The 16392-nt window shown below is 39.1% G+C and overlaps 1 protein-coding gene across 1 annotated transcript in view; it reads left to right on the top strand.

Moving 5' to 3' along the window:
• cntln (centlein, centrosomal protein) overlaps positions 1-16392 on the top strand; it is a gene marked incomplete at its 5' end in the record, with an annotated part of 93378 nt that overhangs the window by 63103 nt on the left and 13883 nt on the right. Inside the window, 6 exons of the mRNA XM_079265145.1 lie at positions 2297-2518; positions 3961-4058; positions 6834-6960; positions 7204-7341; positions 8971-9156; positions 14855-15052. Of these exons, the coding sequence (XP_079121271.1) occupies positions 2297-2518; positions 3961-4058; positions 6834-6960; positions 7204-7341; positions 8971-9156; positions 14855-15052 (969 nt within the window). The remainder of the gene's footprint in view (positions 1-2296; positions 2519-3960; positions 4059-6833; positions 6961-7203; positions 7342-8970; positions 9157-14854; positions 15053-16392) is intronic.

Below are 16392 nucleotides of genomic sequence, written 5' to 3'. Positions count from 1 at the left end.
GACTCTCCATTAGTTTTGCTTTTTGTGACTGATTAAGCTGCAGTCTAAGTTTTTCTCCCAAAAACGAAGAGCGAATCATGGAGAAGACAATCAGACAGCAGGAGTTATAGATTGTTGATCAGCCTAAATGTTGTATGAAGCGAGAACGGACACAGGTTGCCCTGCAAAACTGCAACACTTTTTTTTTTTGTTTTGTTTGTTTTTCCAGTATCAAATTTTAGATTTGTCTGTATTTATAAATACAAAAGGGTCAAACAATGAATACAAATAAAATTGATTGTGACTGATGAACAGAGGCTCAATAAGTTTGTGTTTTACTTCCTGACTTTTCTGGAGGAGTAAAATGATTTGCTGTGCTCTGATGTGCACCTTCCCTCAGTGCTTTGACCTCAGGTCAGCATGTGTCTGCAGCATGGTCATACTGCCATTGCGCACATATCAACACAACTCTCAAAAACATAGCAAGAGATTAGTTTTCTGTCATTTTTTTTATTTGTGTGCAACTAAACTGTGTTAAGCTATGTTTAGGAAAAGATTTTGGTTTAAATTAAAATAGACACTTTATTGACTCTGGCCACAAGCTTTTCTCTGCTGCAGTTTAGATCATGTTTAAATTTTGGGGTAAATCGAAAAGTCAGTGCTCTCCAAGTTATAGTAATTGTGTGCAACAGCTGCTATAATAAAGAATGCATTTCGATGTTGATGGTGTTTTTCACATTTTTTCTAGATTTTCCTCTAATAAGGTATCTGTTTGAGGGTTCTTTGGATTTTTTTTCTCATTCCACATGACTTTTAATGATTTTAGCTGGTTTCCTCCGTTCTGTTGAAGAACCTGGAGGGGCAGTGCAAGTCTTACTGATGGTGGACAGTGACTGAAATTCTAATAATGAGACCAAAAGTTGTCATAAGCTAGTTATTCATTAAAATGACATAAGACGCTTAAGAATAAATGGCTCAGGGTTCAGGTGAAGCATGCAGTCCTGTTCCAGCCAAGGATAACTCTTGGCAAAATGTGATAGCCATGCGTTCATTTTTAACAGATATGTCTAGTAAATTTAAAGAAATTACCAGAAATGTTTGTTTAAATGTTGAGTGTCTTTCCTTTTCTCTTTACTAGAATTAGTAAATGCCTGTTACGTGCTTCTTTATGCCACTAATAATAACATGGAATAGAATCAGTTGGAACACAGCTCAGAAGATGGAGAAAGAGAAAGCCCTTGTCTCTGCCTTCCTAATGGAATTACCAGTATATCAGTCCATGTCAGTGTCATCTCTCACTGGGGCTGAAAATGGCCTGTGAAATCAAAGCCTGTCTTACAGGAAGTGTCATCAATGCCTCTCTTAATTCGTGCATGCTGCCATTGGGGCCATAGCCCCACTTTTCATTCTCTACTCCTCCCGCCCTCTCTTCCACCCTCCCCAGGGACATGCATGTGTGTCTTCAGCAGAGCAGAGGAAACCTAAAACAAGAGGGATTCTATTAAAAGGTGTCAGCCAGCAACCAGATATCAATAACCTCTATGTATGCAGAGCATAGAGCAAACCCCTGGGAATCTGCGGTTTCACTTGGGTGTGTGTGTTTAGGGTCTGTGTGCTTTCCAGCATTCACACCATGTTTGCAGCGTGTATTTCCATGTATCATGTCTCCTACTTGTGCCATTAAGCATTCTTGATGTTTGATATGATACCAGATCAGCTAATTGTTGCAGTATTGAGCCAAAGTTGGAGTGATACGAGTCCTGTCCGTGTTTCATAATAAGGAGAGAAGATGAGCTTTTTTTTATTTCTTTTTTCTTCTTCTTTCTTAATCCACCACACACATGTGGTTAAACTTGTTTATTTTGGGTGCTCATCATAAGCATCACTGATACACTGTACATTGTACATGATCAGGTTTATTCATCATCATTCATCAATTTTAACCTAACCACTTACCAAATGCTGAACTTTATCTGTGTCAGCGTGCCTTCTGATGCCGCAGAATGCTTTTATTCTGCTATGTTGTAATTAATATTTATTGTCCAATTGTTTGTTCATATGCATATAATTATATAAGAGCCCACATAGTGATGGACATTGTTTTCAATCAGATGTAGTTGTCTCATTTGTTTTGATCAAACATGAAATTTATTATAACAGTCCTGAGTTGGAGAATGTCAGTTAAGCCAGTCTTACCATAATGATTCCCGTTGCTTTTTAGTTATCACCGCCAAGTTTGGCAAAACTTTTGTTTTTGGTTGTTTTGTCATCTCCAGTGGCCTAACTTAACCAATCCTGCCTGTCGATCAATCTGCAGAAACTGACCTCTGACCTGGCTGGTGTGGAGCAGCAGAAAAAAGTTTTGGAGATGGAGCTTGAGCAGTGGAAGCAGATTACTTTCCCCCCACAAGCTGCACCACCACCAGCTGCACCAGTAATGACTCAATGTTCCTGCCAGGGCCGTTCCACGTCTACCTCAGCTAACCCTGCCCCTCAGGCTCTGGAGGCTGAAGTCAAACAACTTCAAGCCAAACTAAAGGTTAGTGGTCATTAACTTCATGTATTGCCCTCATACATTGCCTTTTTTGTGCATGCCTTATGAGAGAAGTTTCTTCAGAGTGTGATGGTATTAAAGACTGTTCATTCTCAATTTACTGTGTTGTAAAGCTTGAGTGGATAATACCATGACATGGATTAAAGCTGTTTGGTTTTAAAGGAAAAAAACGCAACAGAGTGTGTGGACAACCGTGGAGAAAATGTTTTTTAATTTTTAAAGATTTATAGTATTTTAGTTCTGGTTTTTTTTTTATATCTTATTTACTCTCTTTTACTTCTCAGTTCAGCAGTTTTGGATTTCACATGCACTTCTATTTTTCTTCTTTCATTTGTTAAAACATTTCCCGCTATTTATCAAACATCAATTCCTTTGCCACTTTAACATTAAACTGGTTTAAAGATTTCACAACCCACGAGGTCTCGGAAGAATTCTGAAAGAAACTGTCAAGGTTTCACCTTCGAATCGCTCATGTTTGTAGAAAGAAAAGAAAAACAAAATTCTTGAGCATTCCTGTTAACAGATAGCATCACCTGAAATTACATGTGATTTCAACACGAATTAGCATTTCTTATCATTTGATCTTACTTTGGAGTAGATGTCAGAGAGATGAGAAATGGGGAATAACAGCAGCGACGTGCCCTACATCATAGGGAATGAGGTGTGAATGGTACCATAGCATTATCACCCTGTCAGCAGTCAGCTCATCAGTGTCACAGAGCAGATTGCTGCTGTCGTTACACACATCTGAGGAAGTCATGGTAGGTGACAGCTTAAGAGAGAAGCGAGGGATGCGCTGTGGGGGTGTGCACATTGAGTGAGTGCATTGTCAAAAGCTTGTGCTGGTACAGTACCCACAAGAGACAAGGGCCCTTTAAACCAAAGTGAATGTGCATGTTTAAATATCCATCATTGTTATTATCAGAAGCTGACCTGTCATCATGAACCATTTGTAGCAACGAATAATTCAGCTTAAATGCAAAGTGAAGTTCTAGCTATTGTGGAGTTAAAAATGTTGATGCTGTTCAAGTTTATGACTGAGTTTCTTACTAAGCTGTACATAAGGGGGTGAAAGAACTGTAAAATATTAAGATATAAGAGATTTATTAATATAAATAATGTTCAATAATTTAATTAGCATATTAATGATAGCAATTTTTTTTTTTTTACAACAAAACTCCTCTCAAAGGTCCTCAGATCTGTAGGTCTGTTATTTCTGCTAATTACCAACCTTATCTTTTCCAGTTTGAAAAATATAGTATTCCTCTTAACCTCTTTTAGCACCTTCCACCCTCCCACTGTAACTATAATGAGGAGGCATGCTGTGCTTGACCTGCCATCAGCTGTGTCGTGAAAACCTTCCCCACCCCCTATCACACACGCTCAAACGCATTAACAAACACACTTACTGTGTACCCTCTCCCCAGAGTGCGAGTGCCGAGGTCACAAGGCAGATGGCCGCTAACAAAGCCCTTCGGGGCCAGCTCAAAGAGAAGGAAGACAAGCTCTGCCAGCTGCAGGACAAGTTAGTCCCACACCTTTGTCTTAATTAGTGTTACTTTTCATTTTTCCTTTGTGTTGTTGCTCTCGATACGTGTCTTTTTTTTTTTTTTTTTTTTTTGTGCTGTTTTCTCTTTCTGTCTACTTCCCTTCTCTGTGTTTTTCTCCCCGTCCGCCTGCGTCGCTTCCCGCATGTTTGCTCGTCCTCTGCAGCTCTCATTTGCAGTGTTTGATTCCACCATGTGGCAACACTCCATCTGCTGCACTTCACTGATTCTTCCATCTCCTTGCCATGTTTTACTCATGAAATTATGCATCTCCTCAAGAGCAAGTAGAATAAAAAACAACTTAAGAAATTAGTATGTATGAACATGTATTTATGTGGGGTTTTTTTGTCTCATGTAGTTTGGGAATGTAAATGTGGGTAGCTGTGATACAGACCAAAGCAGTGTATTGATTGTTTTTGTGATGCAGAAAGGACCCCTTTGGCCCATGACACCAAAACCCACTCAGCAGCCTTCTGGCCTGTGGGCCACACACCCCAATGAGTTGCATGTTTAGTGGATTCAGGACTTGCTGTGTTACATAGTCATCATGCATATTTTCACACAATTCACCAAGGAAAAGAGTTGAGACTTGAACTGAAGATCATATTTGAACTGAAAGAGAGGTACAAAGCACAACTTTGCTTTCTTCTCTCACGCTGTTTTTGTCTGGCATGCTCTGTCCTCTGCCTGCCATTCTCAATAATACATCCAGGGCATGTGTACAAAAACATAAAAACAGCGAATATGTGTTTGTGTGTGACCAAAGCATGGAGGATCAGAGCCCGACAGAGTGAGCATCCCTCAGCTGTGTTTGTGCGACAGCCTCTTCCTCTATTTTGGCTCTTGTCACACACTCAGTCATGCACAGACACGTAACTTGCCGTCTTTCCTGGCCTACCACTCCATTTGCCTCCATGGAGGGACCCCTTCTCAGAATGAAAGGCATGTCTAGACGTCTCTGAAATATACATCTCAGCACACACACAGGGAGCAAGGCTGCTTCGCCTTAAAGAAGAGAAGAGGGGGAAAAAAAAAAGAAATGAATTTCAAAGTACACCGGCATGTCCTCAGTCAATATCCGGCACTATGGCCCTGCCTTATTTATGAAACTGCTTCTTTCATCTTTAGCTCTGTTGTCTATCAGCCACATGAAACATCCACCAGCTCTTCATTCTTAACAACACACACAGAAAAAGTGTGCTCTCGCTCGCTCTCTGATGCACACATACTTCAGACCACTGACGGTTATCATTACAATACACGCATGTTTGATGAACAATATTGCCAACAAGCACAGAACAAAGGGAACAAACGTGCGAGTGATCGGGATATAGTTTGAGGCTCGCTTTCTCTCTTTCCACTAACACTCATAAATAGAGATCACACGCTCCAGCAGCAGCTCCATATATCCTTCATTCTTTTTTATCCTCTATTCTTTTTGGGGTGTGGAAGAAGAGAACATCTAAAATAAATGTTGTCGGTCTAATTGCCATTAGCATTGGGGCAGAGGGAGCTGGTGGGGCTCTTATTGCTGCACTTCGTCTTTAAGTCAACACCAGACAGTCATCTGAAAGGTTCAATATGGGTTTTCTCATTAATGGCCAAATCCATGGGGTAACCAGCCAGCTCTACTTCCTCCTCCCCCAAAGTCCCCAGGCCAGACTCCTCTCTCATTTAATTTAATGTCACTCCAATAGGACAAGCTCACACTTATTTAACCACTCTGCCCTCAGGCATTCATCCATCTAGAGAGGCAGGGACATTTACTCACACGAAAGCATTTGCTGTAGCGTTGCGTCATCTGTTTGTTTAAAACACACACAACACGATGTGTGTGTGCGTGCATGTGGGAGCTAAGACAGTCACTACATCTTTGAAAGTGAATAAAAAAAATTTTTTAAAAAAAAGGAAAAGCATTTAATTAACTGCATCCTTATGATCTTTATTCTATTTGTTCCAGTTCCCCGAGGTATAGACAACCATGAAAAATGCCTTATATCTGCCTTTTATGAAAACAGAATAAAACATGCTAACACACTCAGACCACTTAAATAAAAGGCCTCACTGTAGAAATCAGGAATATTAAACATGTAAATATAGGAGATTATTGAAATGGGAAGTGACATATGGTGCGTGTTTTCAACAGCTATGACACGAGCAGTTTACAAAACTAGAGACATTGTCTCTTAAGGGAGCGACCCACAAACAAACAGCACTTTTAGAGCATATTCTCTTCATAAATAGTCTCTTCCAAGCAAGGTCTCCCCGCTGCTGTGTTTTTATGTGGCTGCCATAATGCCGAACTGAAAATAATAAACATTTAAATGCTTGATTACAGCCTCTCAAGTAGTGTCACTGCTGATTCGAAATGCCGTTTGTCAAAAAGCACTCCCTAATCACACTTAAAGCGGCATTCCCTGCCAGAGCACTTGTTCTAATATATGCCATTTAGAATTACATATGCATCCCCATTTCACAACCCTCCACTTAGCCAAGCAGCATGCCAGTGTATTTAGTTGTCATAATGAGCTGTCATGCCTGATGTAGCGCATGGGGACACTGTGCCTGCCAGCTTGGAGTGTATGTGTCTGTCTCTGTGTGTGTCTGTATTAAGTCTGCCATGTAGATAGCTGTTGTTAAGTGTGGCTCTGCTTGCGCAAGAGAGAGAGAGAGAGAGAGAGAGAATATCTGTGCAGACTTCATGTTCAGTCATGCCATGTCTTTCTGCATGCATTCTTTGGTCATGTATGCAGAGTGGGCCACGTGGAACGAGACATTAACATGAAAAGGCAGCTAGTGGATGATTTGAGGACAAGACTGAAGTTCCTGCAGGACATGGAGAAAAGTTACCGGGAGCAAATTGAGGAGTTGGAGAAGAAGGTGAGCATGAGCCATTGCTGCTCATCGTAAAACAGACATTGTACCTATTTATTTAATAAATAAATATTTAATAGAATATTTAATATATTTAATAAATAAAAATAATAAATAAATAATCAAATGTTTAATTAGCATGTTGCATATTTGTGTATCACGTAAAAGAAAACTGTTGCCCCCCCCTACCTTTTTTCTTTGGCCTTTCCTCTCTTGTCATAATTTGCTTTTGTATTCTTTTTTTTACAGGTGAAAACTTTATCAGAGGAGGCCACCAACAGGAAAGCCCTCATTGAATCTCTAAAGAGGAGGTTAAATGTAGCAACAGCAGAGAAGAGCCAGCATGAGGCTTCCTGTACAAAACTAAAAGGGGACCTGGAGAAAAAGGTCAGAAACAAAACCCCCCAAAAAAGAAATAACTACACTCCTTATGAGAATCTAAGTAAGAGCATATAAATACAGATTCAGTTAATTCTGTCTGTTTTCAACAAGTTCTTTCATACAAAAGTGTTGTGGGCAATAAAGACGACCACACTCATCCATGTCAAGTCACTTTACATACTGCCTGTTTCCATATTTTTTTATTTGTTTGATATAGAATTAGAAAGCTTTTGTTTTTGATAAAAAATCTCATCTCAATCGCATATAATCACACACCTTTGCTTCAGCTTTTGTTTGACATGTTTTTCTAAAGTTATTTTATTTTATATGTCCACAACACACTGTCAGGTGTAAGTGCTTGCAAAGATTGTCTTTATTAGATTTTTTTCTCTATAATAAAAGTATGATAGTGTAATTGTCTGTGAGCAATTTTTACTCCTGAGATGTTCAGGAACATGTGCTGACATTTCACTCCAGACTTTCTGCAGTTGCTGCGACCACTTGTGCTTAACAGCAGGAGATTTTTTCCGCTGAACATTTGATCTCAGAATATGAAGGTTTTCTGTCTCATTGACAGTGAAAGCACAGAAAAATTAGTGCAACATTTGCTCATCTTTTCTTTTTTTGCTGGTCTATTAGACATTTTCCTCGGCGACTGCATCAAAACATTTAAAAAATCCAGAGCAAATGTTGCAGACATTTGTGTTTTTGTACACTGCCTGTCTAAAACTTCTCCAGAACATTTTGGGACTTTTGATAAAGATGCTAAATTTGCTACGTTTACATGGGAGTTTTAATTCCTGTTTAATTCCAAATAACAGTAAATTTCGCTTTAACCTGATGAAAAAGGACCATGTTAACACTTAATTCCTAATGCAAATTTCTATTTGGAATTAAACTTAATTCCAATGTAAGTGGCTGCTTTATTCGCATTTTAATTCTGAACTATTTAATTTTTCTGTCATGTAAACCTTAGTTACGTTTTAAGTTAATTCCAGTGGTTCTGCACATGCTCGTTACCTTGTCCTGTCCCGATGACGCGTGTTGTTTTGCCTCCCGTGCTCGGTGTTCTATCTTTCTTCTTCTCCTCAGTTGATGCAAAAAGTGAAGTAGTATGCTCGTGTTGAGCTGGTACTTCAAATTTATTGTAAAAATTGTGGCGAAACTGGTACTTATTATGTAGTTTTTACAAGTTACGACTGAAAAGATGAGAAGCAGGGAGCGAACTTTGTTTCTTTCCGGTATACATCATACGTCACGTGCACCCTCTGTCCAATCAGAACCCTTCCCAACCTGCCGCACTAAAGAAGAATTAAGTGAGGACGGGTTTCATGTAAACTTTCATTCAGAATTATTATTTTCATGTAAACTCATAGGAGAATACGTTAATTCTGAATTATTTAATTTTGAATTATTAATTCTGAATTGAAAAACATCATGTAACCATAGCAAATGTGACAGTTGCTCCTTAAGCTAAATCTGTCCAAGTGTCATCAAATTAGCAGAATTCACTTGGAGTCACCATACTCAGAAATTGAATTCTTACTTTAAAGCTGTTTCCACAAATGATCCACAAGCTGATGCAGATTGTCAACTTATTTTGAGCTGACCAATTCTGCTTATTTATCTTTACAGGAGCAGCGTGTCCATGCGCTGCAAGCTCAAGTTGGAGCCAGTGAGCAGGCTTTGGCTGCCCTGGAAAAAACTGCCACTGAGCAAATGGAGGGTTTAACAGAAAAGAGCTCCTATGCCTTAGACAAGCTTCAGAGACAGCTTGGTCAGGCCTACTCCCAGCTGGAGCAGCTTCATTCTTTCATCAAGGTAACACACTGTCATGAAGGGACAAGTCCTGTGACTGTATAGTCTAATCATTTATCTTAACTAATGCATTCCCAGTCTTTCATCTAGAGTTACAGTAAGGTGTAGGGATTCATTTCATTGGTAACTGGGTAAAAGTTGTCCAACATTTGTAAATAAAAACTTGATCATAGAATACACAATGTCACCGATGCTGCTGTGTCAGCAATGTCCTGTAAAGTAGTAACCCTCCATCCCTCTGCTGCTTGATCCGTGGTTTAAACGGTCTTCTTCCAGATTTAGCCAGGTAGGTGTGGAAATATTCTGTAACTCCCAGCAAAGTGTGAGTGTACGCTCAATTTTCCAAGATATAATGGTGTCAGGAGTGTCGTAAAATAAGACTATATCAGACGTCTACATATTTACTGGTTTTTAAAACAAAACTGCACGGTGGCACAGTGGTTAGCACTGTGGCCTCACAGCAAGAGGGTCACTGGTTCAATCCTTGGCTGGGGAGGGGTTTGGTCAGTGGCCTTTCTGTGTGGAGTCTGCATGTTCTCCCCGTGTATGCGTGGGTTCTCTCCGGGTACTCCGGCTTCCTCCCACCATCCAAAGACATGCATGTTAGGTTAATTGGTTACTCCCCTAGGAATGAGTGTGAGCGTGAGTGGTTGTTCGTCTCTCTGTGTGGCCCTGCGATGGACTGGCGAGCTGTCCAGGGTGTACCCTGCCTGTCGCCCAAAGCCAGCTGGGATAGGCTCCAGCTTCCCCGTGACCCTGAATTGGATTAAGCGGTTCAGAAAATGAATGAATGAATGAATAAAAAATAAAAAAAAGAGCTAAAATTATCAAGAAAATTTAGGAACATTTTTTGGAATATCATGTCTTAAATGGGCTGTTTGTTCCACCTTTTACTGATCTAAATCTACCCAAAACAAACTGACACTAAAACATGTTACACCCAGCTTCAGCTCTGAATGTCAACTTTAAATCTTTTGGTAAACAAGACAAAATGTTTTGCCTAACACTGGTTCAGGTTTGAACTTCTTTACCTGGATAATCTTGTCTTCTTCAGTTGGATTTAGTTAAAATCACAAGTAGGCAAAATCACACTGCCACTCAGCTTGCAGGGGATGCAGTTAGTAGAGCTTAAAATTTTCCATTGGTTGTGTTATAGCTAAAAAATTTCTGAGTAGGTCATAAATCTAGATAAATGTAACTTCAAATGATAAAAACAACCTCTCTTACAGCGCCACCCCAACATTTCAATCCAGCTGAGGTCTAAGTGGGAAATTAGAGTTCTTTGATTATTTTCTTTTTTCAGATATTTTGTTGTACATTTGCATGTTTTGCTTTGAATTAGTTTAATTTCACTCTGCAGTATTTTAGTGACATTGTGGTGTTGAAGGAGTTCAAGGTGGACCCAATGACTGCAAGGTTTCCGGGACCTGTCGCTGCAAAACTGGTGCAAATCATTAAACCTCCACTTTATGCTGAACAATTGATATAAGTACTTGTGTTTGCTTTTTTTTTTTTTTTCTTTTACTAAATTTTGTACAAACATCTCCAGTTTAGTTGCAAACTTAACCTTTGCTGCCATGTTCTTTTCAAAGAAGAGTATTTCTCTTGGCTTCTAAACTAGCTAAACTTGTTCAGCTTTCTACATGCCAATATTCTTTCTCTTTGTAAAAGGACTGACATCAAACTTTATGTAAATGATCATATGTTGCCATTTCTATAGCAGACTGTGACAATTGCTTCTCTGACTTGTTTCGCTCTGAGATGATTATTGATGTATTGGCTTATTTTTGCTAAACAAATGACACTAATATAACACGTCCTGTTAGTTTTGAAAGATTATATTGACTTCTTTTGATCAAATCCAATACGTGAACAAATCAAAAAAAGGATAAATTCATTTCCCACAGCTTTATACTGATAAATAGTTATGTATCACTGGATATACAGTATATTCTGGGCTTTACATCTTCTTCCCTTCTCCAAATATTACTTAAAACGATGCTTTTTTTGTGTGTGTTTGGCCAATGTTTGTTTAGAAAATTCAGTTTTCCCAATTAGCTTTTTGTCATGTTATTAATGAGATCCCAGTTTTATTATTGTCAACGTTCAGGAAATCTCATTACTGATTTTTATAAGTCAGTAAACATTTTTACTGATGAAGCTATAAATTAATCAGTTTAGTGGTCCAAGAATCAAACCGTTGCTTCTCTACATTAAAGGGAACTGTAATACAGCTCAGGATGCCAGCTATATTACTTCTCATGTGTTCTGGTTATGTCCAACAAGAAGATGACCTGACCCAGTCCAAGTCGAGGCAAAGGATGTATCAGAGGAGTCCCCTCCTGTCTTCAAAACACATCAGGAACTTCCCAAAGGACTTTGGGGATATAGTTAAGCATGAGCACATTGGCATTTACATACTTAAATTGAACCAGTTTCACCTATATGCCAGAAGAAAGCTTCATAGTTATTAAAACTTACATATTTTCATGGTTATGATTTTAATTTTTCCATCCTTTGTTTAATCAAACAGGCCACCCCTGCAAGAAAGCTGATTCCATGCTGGAAACAGTTATTTAGTCTTTGTCTGGACCTAATCCATCACCTTGTGTTTTTGTGTGTCTGTGTCAATCTGTGTGTGAGTCTGCCAGAGGCTGATAAAGGCTGTCCATCACCTTTGTTCACCTGATATCTGTCTGTCAAAGGAGAAAAGGGCTTGGCATATAGATAAAGATGGCAGAATTTTCTGCACACGCACATAAATCAAGTAGCGGATTTGGGACGGAATCCAGCAGCAGCATTTATTGATTTTGTCCCAGCAGGACAAACATTTTGGGAATTTTTTTTTTTTTTTTTTTTAAATATCTTGTCTTTTTATGATTCGTTTCTATTTGCAAATGGATGGATGGGATCCTCTGCTTCCTTTTGTCAGAATCTTCCAAACAACCAAAGCATTGGCCTTTCTTTTATGCTAATATTGTGCCCAGATACACAAACACAATTATAGAGTGAGGAAGACCCACATACAAAAAAATCTTCAAATGAAGGCTACGCTACATGTAAAATCTTATTTATAAATACATATATAGAAATAAACCTTATGCCTGTATTACTCTTCTTCATTCCCATAACCCTAGGCTGTTGAGGCCATTGTGTTGTTGAGGATTCACATCATTGTTTGTCTCCCCCTGGCTCTTGTGATCCCCTATAAGAACACCAAGCCCTTTGATTGGGCTGCCTGACGTCCGGAGGAGATTTACTCTTGTCATGTATTGATCAGGACCGGAGGGCTGCGTGTGTGTTTGTGTGTGTAGATTTGTCTGTGTCTTTATGAGCTTATTTTTTTGTTCTCTCTTCCTGTCTGTAGTGCAAGTGTGTATTTGTGTATGAAGACTTTTTTTTTTTTTTTTTTTTTATTGTGTGCCAGCAAACCCTTTTGGCCCCTGCACACGCCCCAGGCTGTAAGCATTGCTCTTGAACTGCTAAACAGTGGCCATGCATGCTGTGACTATTTCACAACACAAGCATACTCATACTGAGATGATTCTCTTCCTAAGAATATTTTTTGCTTGTCAACACTGTGAAGAAAACAAAATACTGTACATGGTTTAGGCAGTATATCTTTTTAGAGGAATACAAATGTACTTTAAAGCTTTATTGAGTCTATTTTTTCTTTTTATAATTGGATGGCATTGCTGTAGAACTTGCTGTAAATATGCAAGACTGTAAAGCAATAATGTAACAACATATTTATCTGAGAGCATCCATTTAACTTTAATGCATTTATGAAATCTGCTTCCTAGGTAAACCTCATTTACGTTTGTGGGGATATAAGTGCTGCTAAATGGGAATTTCTTCATGTCAGTGCTTCTATAGTCCAACAAAATTAACAGATTTTCTCTCCCTGCGCTGCTCTTTATGATCTTGAATGGCCATTTATGTCCTTGTGTGCGTGACGGGTCTTTCAGTGGTCGCAAGATCTTTAAGAGGATGTCTTTTATCTGCTCATTTGATCCCTAACTCCACACTCTAATCCATATACTCTCTAAATTGGCCCACTGGCTACAGTGTTTGTGGTGCTCTCCAGACACACACACACAAATATCGTTTTATTTAAGTAGCTTTTGTGTGTGAATGTTCACATCCGCCCATCCCATCTATCTTGTAAGGGTAAGGAATAAAAGATAGAATTACCCTTTAATCTCTTTCTGGATTCTTCTTCTCCTTACAGGGTTTTTGGCAATTGAATTTCATTCCTGGTTAGTGACAGTGAATATCTATAAGGCTGTAGATAAAATAATAAGATCTCCAACTCTTAGTTAATGAGCTGTGTATTCCTTCGGGGTAAACGATACTCTCAGATCCCCAAAATGAGCTAAAGCTGCTTTTCTTTATCAGGAGACAAATGAGATTTTTTTTGTTTTTCTTTCTGAATATTTACTCTGAAGTGGCAACAAAAGCCAGCCTATTTGAAAGTTGAAGTTTAATTTAACCAAAATGGGATCAGACTGTCTGAAGAAAAGATAACTCAAAGGTGGATGGGTGTCCTGAATCTCAATGCATAAGTTACACCTGTTTTATTTTTATGTCAGTCATCCAGGTATTACACCTTATAACAACAGCAGGCAAATTAAAAGGCAAATAATCAGAAACTAGACGGTTTTAACATATTAAACATTTTCCTTTAATTTCTGAAAGTCTGAGCAACACATGCTCATATTGCCAACTTCAAGCTGCACTTAGTTTGGCTGTGTGAAAAATGACAGGAGTGGAGGTGTTTACCTCCACTCCTGTCGCTGCATGCGCAATCACTCTTCATTTGATTCAGCACTTTTCATGTTTATACGAAACCATGAGCATGTGTACAACACCATTTATCAGTTTGCTTCTTATTATTATCTACTGTACTAAAACTAGTAGTCCCTTTTATTGTTATTCTTTTTCTCTATGTGTATTTTGTTTTGTGTACTGCAGGTTCTCCTGTCTCTAGCTTCCCCTCATCTGACCATCTATCCAAGGTCAGCTTTTCAGCAGGCTTACAAGGGAATGATACAGAACATTATTGCCTCGATCAATAAGTTCAAAATGAAGCAAAGGGGAGTTTACTTTATTGGCTTTCTCGTGTACAGTGGCAGATTTAACATTTAATTGTCTCTCTGTATTTAGAGCAAACTCCCATTTAGTGCCCGACAGCTGTGCCATGCCAGGCCTTCCTCTTCTTGCCTGCCATCCACTTGGGCACCATTTGAAACAGCCCCTCGTAGCTTAATTATTAACAGTGTTATGCTACCCTGTTGTACTGTGAGACACTCAGAAAGCAAATAAATAAATGAATGGCTCTATCTTCAGTAGCTCTCTGTCTCTTGCTCTCTCTGATGCATGATTCTCCATCTATGGAGAATTTAGCAAAACTTGGGGTGTGTTTAATATCAAAGCCTTGTTCCCTCAGCTTTCAATCGACAGAGCAACAAACCCTCAGGTCCACATTCCTACAGGAGAGCGTGAGGCGAAACCGAAGAGAATCTTGAGTGTGTCAAACTCAATATTCCTCCATAATGTACTAGGCCTCTCTGGCGCATGCTTGATCAATTTCATTTATTCATCTGCCAGGCAGAGCTATCCCTCTTGTTTTTCTATATCTATTTCATCATCCTCTTTTTCTTTTTTTTTTTTTCTTATTTCTTTTCTCCTCCCCCTTCAGACTCTGGCCAGTGAAATACTTTTAGACGTTCAAGAGGTCAAGCAGCAGTTGATGAAGAGGAGGAGGTTGAGGCAGGCCAACTCCGTGGCAGCAAAGAGTGGCCCCGCAGCCAAGTCTATGATCAAAGCCAAGTCCATTGCTGCCTCCATCCTCAATATGTCAGAGAATGATCTTGCTGATATAATGGAAACGGATCAGGTAAGGCCAAGGGACAGTGCTTCAACATTTCGTACTGATGCTAACTTGTGGATCTTTATCTTCTTTAGATTATCCTCAGAGCACTCACCATACTGAGAAAAAAAAAAGATTTTCTTTGCTATAAAAATTGGAAGCATCCTAAAAGTTGTAGGTGTTTGCACCTGGAACTGGACAAGATATTATATTGTCAATATAAAATAATAGCTTTGGGTGTTTTCTGTGTCAATTAAAACAAAATCATCGGCAAGAAGCTGCTTTTCCCTGAAAGTTGGGAGTGCAGGTTCTGTAGATTGGCATTGGTGTGATAGAAGCTCTCTGTCCTTGGTTCATTTCACCTATATCTTGCAGTATTTAGCCTCGCTTGAAACCTCTGCTATTGTCTGACCTTTTATTGATGGGTTACTAGATGTGGGCAAATAAGCAAGGGCAGATACCCACTTCTGTAAAAGCTGAAACACGCAGACATGTCTTTAATAAGTTAGGAAGTTGGAGTGCTATAGAGAAGGATGTGGCGCCTGCTTTAAAGCCAGTGTTTTCAATCTAGACTCGATCAAAAACACCTGCAGCACCTGTCAACTTTATCTAAGATTTAATATGGCACAACTTGAGTGAGTGGACAACTTGCTCTTTCAGGTAAAAGCAGTCATCGAACTGAAAATTCTTTGGTATTGACTGTTGACCGTCTGCAAAGTCGTTTCAAACTCTCTTCCAACTTAGTGGACCCTCTTTCTGCCGTAGATCATTCCCAGCCATGTCATCAATTAGCAACCATGTTACAATCACCCTTACATCCCTGGGGACTTCCTCTCATCTATCACAAGATGAGAGAGGGTGCACCAGACACTTACTCACACTTGAAACCAATTTTAGCCCTTTCCTGCACAGCTCCACCCAGTAGATGACAGACAATGGTTTCAGATTTGACAAGAAGTCTCATCAGAGCTTAAGCCTTTTGGGGGCGTGATCACCCTTATCTCATTATTAGTTATATCCTTTGTCATATAAGTGATTGTTAATAAGGGGCTTTTTGATGCCTTAATATAGGTGTATTTATCTGTTGCATCTATTCTAGACTTGTAATCAAATTAATGAGAGTAAAAAGGTGAGATTTGGGATTGATCTGATCAATACAAGTAAGGAAATTGATTAAGCCAAAGAGCAAAACAAGCGACACACAAGTCAAAAATGTGTAAATGTATAGCAGTGTCATAAAAAAAATTACAAACCAACGCTTCCATTAGACAAATTGAAAGACCTGATTGGCAGTCTGTCTTGAAGTAGTTTTGAACTTTGGAGAGTTGGCAGCTCAGAATGAAATTAACCGCTAAACACTTAGATGT

This window comes from Telmatherina bonti (assembly GCF_933228915.1).
Source record: "Telmatherina bonti genome assembly, chromosome: 3".
Classification (NCBI taxonomy): domain Eukaryota; kingdom Metazoa; phylum Chordata; class Actinopteri; order Atheriniformes; family Telmatherinidae; genus Telmatherina; species Telmatherina bonti.
Note: the sequence above shows the minus strand (reverse complement) of the source record. Positions and strands in the feature narration are given on the sequence as shown.